This window comes from Pundamilia nyererei, unplaced genomic scaffold (assembly GCF_000239375.1).
Source record: "Pundamilia nyererei isolate P.nyererei 1_Seehausen unplaced genomic scaffold, PunNye1.0 scaffold00009, whole genome shotgun sequence".
NCBI lineage: Eukaryota > Metazoa > Chordata > Actinopteri > Cichliformes > Cichlidae > Pundamilia > Pundamilia nyererei.
Window position 1 is genome coordinate 5,510,926 of NW_005187410.1, and position 6,885 is coordinate 5,517,810.

Genomic DNA, 6,885 nt, shown 5'->3' on the forward strand with positions numbered 1-6,885 from the left:
CCCCAGGGCTATTGTATATTGCAAGAGGAGCAGCAGGGGTCGTCCTTGTCTGGCTGAGCGGCGTAGTCCATCTGCCGAACGATCTCAGCGAACAGTTCGTCTACCATAGTTTTGCTCTTAGCCGAGGTCTCCATGAACGGGCAGCCCCACTCCTCGGCTAGAGCCTGACCTTCGCTGGATGATACCTCCCTCTCGCTTTCCAAGTCCACCTTGTTTCCCACCAAGATAACGGGAACCTTTTCGTACCTGAAAGCACACACAGACCGACGTCAGTTTGTCAGACACACAGAAAAAGCAACTGCTGCATGTGTGGCAAATCAGAGCTTTTCATTTTATTATGTTTTTCCCATAAAAGTGAAAAGAAAGGCAATTCCCCTTTCAGAACTTGGTTTTAGCAAATTCTAAATAAGAAAAAAAAGCGCACAGTGACTAAAACCTTCATCTGTTGCACTTACAAAAATCATAATTATTTAAAGGAGATCTGATACATTTATTTCAAGCTCCATATTTTTATTCTACTAAAGTAGGTTTGCATAATGGAATTTAGGATCATCTTTATTTATCTGATAGTGGGCATTAGTGCAGCCCCTCAGTTCATCGTGTATCTTAGAACAAACTGTTCCAAACACTTTTTCCTTACAGTTGACCTCTCCTGATTGGCTGTCCCATGCAAACAGAAGGTTTGAAGAACAGGTGGGCGGGGCTGAGATGGCCAGTCACAACATACAGAGCAAAGAATAGAAAAAACCCCACCTCTACTATCTCTAACCGAGCATCTGAAGCCAAAGCTCTTGGCTCACATTGATTTCCAGGGCAGACACCGATATCATTATTTGAATCTTTGGCCTTGTTTAATAAGTGCATCCACTATTTTAACAGTACAAGTATGATAGACAATAAGAAAAAAAAGTATAATAGCCTCTTAAAAAGAGGCAGGAAGCAATAGGCAATAGGTAAGAAAGCATCTTTACTGGGTTACTGAATTATCATTGGGCAAATGTAAAAATGCTAACCACTGAGTCAGCACCTCTAGCAAAATATTTATGATGATTATCACCACTATCAACGGAAGATTCAACCTAAAAATCAATCTAAAAAGCCTATGTGGACTTTACATCATGGCCACTGTTTGAGCTTGCTGAACTCACGTGAACTAACATGCACGCATGGCTGGAGTGATTGAAACCTAAGAGAAAAGGTTATTTTTTCCATAACAACGACAGCCTCTATTCAGTTTCTCCAGTTTATTATACTGGGAGTTGGTGGTTTCATCCAAAAAGCTGTTACTGTTATCAGCACCATAATTCTTTCTTAATATACCAGTTTTGCATTTGCTACATTATCCAGTCACGTGACCATTAAATTAACATCAATCCTCAGCCTCTGTTTAATCCCTTTTTGACATCTTTCCATCTTTTATCTTTTCCAATCTCTCTAACAAGACAAGCCTGGACCTTTGACAAAAAGGATCTCGGTGGTTATTTTTGAAAAGCTCAGCTGGGTGAAAGAGGTGGGCTCGTTCTGACTGAAAGGTCGCAAGAAGGATAAAGATGAAAGTGTTTCCACTTTAGCATACGAGTGGACTCTGAGTGTGGGAGGAAGCTTTTTTCAGATCAAGAACCAGAGCGTCACCAGCTTCATCTAAACACTAAGTGTAAAGCCTGACCCAGTACAGCAGAGGAAATGGGTACTATAGCTGTGACCCCTGAGGGCAGGAAGTGGCCATAATCCTTTGAGCTCTGAACTCCTTGGCACGTAGCTAAAGCACAAAATGTCACTGTGGAACTGGACTACTTTGAGGACAGCCAGAGGATGTGGTCGGTTAAAATAAACAGGCTGCTCTATAATTACTTAAAAAGAAGCAGCTGAGATGCATTTCCACCAATATGATCACTACATCAGTTTTGATATTGGGGAACATGGCGGGCTTCTGAGGCACTTTGTACACATCAGAGGAGATAACAAAGCTCAAAAACATCAGAGAGATAGCAGATCATGCGTATTCGCATCCTTTAAACAACAGGTTGCTATTTCTTTCATGCTTATCAGTATGCAAAACGACCGAGGGGGCGCTTTCCATCTGTCGGACCTGTCGTTTGAACCAAGTTTAAACGTCTGTGTTCACTTCACACTTCACAGCACAGTCAAATTTAACCCGAGCACCTGTCAGCATCATTAGGATTTTCAAATTCTGCACTCGCTCTGTGAATTATAGATGCCTTTAAGTTGTTCACCAAAATTAATATCATCCTCATCCTTGTTTGTTATAATAAACTGGTAAAGAAGGAACTGGCTACTGTTGAAAAGACGGGGAGGCTGGAGACTACTGTGAAGCCTTTCCAGGCTGAGCAGCCAGAGCGTTTCTCAGAGGTAAGGGGGGCTGCAGGTTTCAGCGTTAAATAAGCTTAAACTAGCCGACTTTGATCTACCCATGAATACATTATCCAGCGAACTTTAATCTCAACTATCCCGTTCTGTTCCCAGGATGAGCCGAGAGGAGCTACCTGAATTTAAGAGACAATCTCTGAGGTCGGTCGGTTGGTGTGTGACCAAAAGTGTTGAGCTAGGCAGGCAAGCTGAATGAGAAACAACATGTTATGCTTCTCAACTTTAACATTCAGCATGTCGTGCCTAAGTTCTCATTCGCTGCATTGCTGGTGTCAGTAAAAACAGCAAGGCTGTGATTTTTCTGAAAACTTCTTTAGATCTAGTTGGTGGTAGGTTATATTTAGCCTTGAACCTTAAATACCCTTTCCCACCTTCACTGAAAAACCCCCAAACACTAAGCATAGCTGTGGGTGGGCAGATTGAAAGGCAAAATCTTTACTTTTACAGCTGCATCCATTTAAAAGGGCCTCTGTGTTTAGTTGGGCTAATGATGCCATTTTGGTAGGTCCTCCATTCAGCTGTTGTTTGTCTCCCACTCTAAATCACTCAAAGAGGTATGTATCTTGTACCATCAGATGCTGTTTCACACAAGCTCTCGCTTTTCTGCTCTAAACTGTTTGCACAAACCCAGCAAATATGACAGAAACACTGAGGTTATTCCACAGTACAAAACTGGTTTCAGTTCAGTTCAGGAGAGCAAAACCTACGCAATAGAAAACCTTATGTTGTTTCCATGGACAACAGTGGTACGGTTAAAGTAGAAGCGAAAAAAGTCATATTATCGCAACAAAGAAGGCACGTTTTTCTGTTATTTCACATGTGTTGGTTTTTAGAATTTTATCGAACAGATTTTCAACTCACCAGTTATTAGTCAACTCACATCAATCCTCAAATTTAAATAGTAATGTGTTCCTTTAATTTTTTTGAAGCAGTGGAATGAAGTGAAACAATGAAGAAGTGAAGCTACATGTACACGGACCCTGGCATGGACCTTACTCTTCAGCTTACTGCACACATTTTAAGTCAGAAATGTTCACGTTGGTCTTCTTAAGGTAGTTCTTCACCAGGAGCTACATATGTTGGGTTATTGTTGTGTTGGAAGACAAAGCGATGACCCGGACCCAATTTTGCTGCTGACTATTTGGAGTTTTCTTCCACCCTGACGAGATTCCCAGTTCCAGCTGAACTAAAGCATTCCCACACCATAATACTTATGTGTTTCACAGTAGGGATGGTGTACTCTGGGTTGTATGCCTCTGCCTTCTTTCTCCAAACATAAGCAGAGTCTCTGTGGCCAAAGAGCTCAAAGTGTCTCCTCTGCACGAGTGGACTTTCTCTTGCTCTGCAACTTCAAAGTCCCTTCAAAGTTCGAGTGATTGTATGTAAGACAGATCTCGACTTGGCTAAGATTCACTCTTGGCAGTTGTTCTGGGGTCTCTCACTAGTTTTCTTTCCAGCTTCTTTGAAATCTTTAACTTCTACCTCTTGCCATGCTTTTTCTTTGCTGTGTGACTGTCTTTGAATTTCCTGATGATACTTCTCACTCCAGTGAAAACTTTTGTGCACCCATCTCCTCCTTTGTGTGTCCAAACTGATTCCTTTTGCTTTTGGCATGCTGCTTTCTCAGGTGACAGCTAAACTCTTGCTGAGGTTTTTATACTGTTTGTAAATTAGAAGAGAAACCTCAGTTTTAGCTTGATTTAACAAGATTTGTGCGTTACAAAGATAAAGCACATTGCACAACAGTGGCTTGTGCAATGGCTCTTTTTCACAGTGCAATAATATCAACCCTGGTAATCCCTATTTTGCTAAACTGACGATCACTTGCTATGTTAAAAAAGTGCTAAAGTGTAAAACATCTAGTAAAAAAACAAACAAAAAAACCCCCTAACTTCATTATTTTTGTTGTCCCAAACAGCAGAAGTATCTTAAAATCACATTAAACTGTGTGTGAGTGTGCCACATGCTTTTTTTGGTCAGCTGTTTGCAACTTATGCAGCTCGTTTGGGCCTCATCATTACAGGAACACAGCACAAAGGCATCTGGACCCAAAGAAGAAAGGGTCTATATATAGTCATAATAACAGAGAAGAAAAGCGGCAGTCCAAGGAGGTGTGAGACAGAGGCTGCCATGGATACTAAGGCTCACAGAGACTCGGCGTTAAGGTTGTCGGCCAACCACTGGTGGCTGATACAAGAAAGTAAGGCTCGACTGTTGCAGAAAACACAGGCCAAACGAATTACTGAGCGGGATTCGTTTTTGCTGTGACACAAACAGCACAAACAACATGTCGCTCTTTAGCCTTCGGCTTGTGAGCCTGATGCCAGAGGCAGTGGAACACTCAGACTGCAAACATCCATTCAAGCTTGCTCAGACACAGCTTATCAATAATGCATGATGCAGATCAACTCACACAGGCCTTGCTGACAGACGGTAGAAACCGGCTGCCCAAGAGCCACTGGTTATGACTCGGGGCAGCAGCAGGCAGGAAAGGCTGTGTGCTGGGCACCCCTTCCCTGCGAATAGCATTTTTGTAGAGGGTCTTCAGTTTAGCCAGGGGAGAGAATTGAGCTGAGTCAGAAGGCAGCACAAAGCTCCTCTTTTTGCCACATTAGGGCACCGAAAGATTTAATCAGGAATGGCTTTGACCCACGGCAAGAATGCAAAGATTTTCCCTTTAAAACAAGCAATAATATATGACAAGTAAAACACTTTAATTCTGTTTGGGATGGTTATGAGAATTCATTATTTGCTTCCCAAAGCCTTCAAAAATCGACCCCGTTTACTGATGATAAACACACTGGCCAAGAAGTGCCAAAATGGACAAGATAAACGAGTACTGAACTTGACAGACTGTACAGATTTCCTTGGATCTGATTTATCACAGCAATACTCTGGCACACTAGCAGGTCTCTGTGGGTGATTATGCTGTCTGACACAAATTACTTCTCTTATGAAGTACACGGCCAAACATCTAAAATGCAAGTACCATTTTAGTAGAAATTTGTCCGGGTTGAACAGTCGGTCAGTAATACGCTTTGAATAATTCATTGAAAAGTTCTAACCGGAAAATACGGCCCTTATCCTTTCATATCTGTAAAGGACGATATTTCCCTTTTATCATACTGTCAGTATCAACCTCATGATAGAAAAAAAGTTGAAACAGTTAGTCAGAAATCTCACTGGACCACCAGAAAAAAATTCAGTTTGACGGCATACTTCACAATAAAAGAACAATTAGGATGCATAAAGGAGATTATTAGTTTCCAACTTCAGCTCTTAAGGGATTTTTATGGAGATTTGTTACAATAATCGCAGTAAAACTTGGTAAATAACCAAAAAAATCACTGAAACTCTTGCTAAGGTACAATGTAACAAAAGATCGGAGAACGAACACACGTCAGGAGTTCTGCAACAGCTGAACAGTGTAATTAATTACCAGAATACCATCTAAACAGAGTGTGCAATATAATAGCTTTTATGTTTCCTGGCTCCTGACTCCCAAGCTGTTTACTTGTCCTGCTCCCTTAACAAGCCACAAACCTGGAATAATCTGAAAAAAGCAGTGTACATCAGAAATGACTGATCACTACTTTGGATCATATTTAATACTTTTTTGTTCTTTGTTTCTCTGTTCTGCTAACATGCACTTCTCACGCACGTCCCCGGGCTCTGAGGCTTAGACACAATGGTGCTTTAAATTAATTGCTCAGCTGGTATTCCACCTTAACTCACAGTGGCAGTGGTAAGATGCAAAGGTTTGTCACATTTCTTAATTTAGCAAGTAGGCCTGCCTGACAATTAGTCCGCTAAACATTAATTGAAATAGAGGGTCTGATTTCGTGGACACTTGAGGTTTGTTGCAGGAAAAAAAAAACTTACATAAAGTCTCACACTCTACAACAGGGTTGTCAAACATAAGGCTTGGGGACCAGAATCAGCCCGGTAAAGCCTCCAATCCAGGTCATTAGACAAGAAGTGAAGGAGGACATAGATTTTGGAATTTAAAGTGTATTTTGATGATTTTACAGCCTTTCCTATTGATAAAGAGCTCCCCCATCACCATTAATACTACACCAAAGGAATTAAGTAACAGATAAACAGTTAAACGACAAAAAAGTTCTGCTTTTTCCACTATGGTCTGTAGAAATAGTTTTTTTTGTTTGTTTGTTACAATGCTTCCACAGTTAAAAAAAGAAGCTTTTTGTGAATTAACAAAACCTTTCTACTTTATAATTATGGACAGTCTGGGCAATGATCTACTAGAACTTTTATATAGCTTTCATTTATTTATGACAATTTAAGTCACGCTTACCGATTTCTTTCATTTTCCTCCACAGCATTTCTTTCACGTAGAAAAACTGAGACACAGTTCTGAAATGGCACTTCTTACACTTACACTGATAAAGGGGAGTTTCACTGGTCTGGCCCACTTAAGATCACAGTGGGCTCTATGTGGGCATCAATATAAAATGAAATCCAGAAAAGTGGGATTGT

The 6,885-nt window shown here is 40.9% G+C and overlaps 1 protein-coding gene across 5 annotated transcripts in view; it reads right to left on the bottom strand.

Annotated features, from left to right (window-relative positions):
• Positions 1-53: 53 nt before the first annotated feature.
• Positions 54-6,885, bottom strand: part of LOC102200241 (muscleblind-like protein 2a) — a 28,748-nt gene continuing 21,916 nt past the window's right edge. For all 5 annotated transcript variants that reach the window (XM_005723535.1, XM_005723537.1, XM_005723536.1 and 2 more), the window contains one exon: positions 54-246. In XM_005723535.1, coding sequence (XP_005723592.1) covers positions 118-246 — 129 coding nt within the window. In that variant the 3' untranslated portion in view covers positions 54-117. The remainder of the gene's footprint in view (positions 247-6,885) is intronic.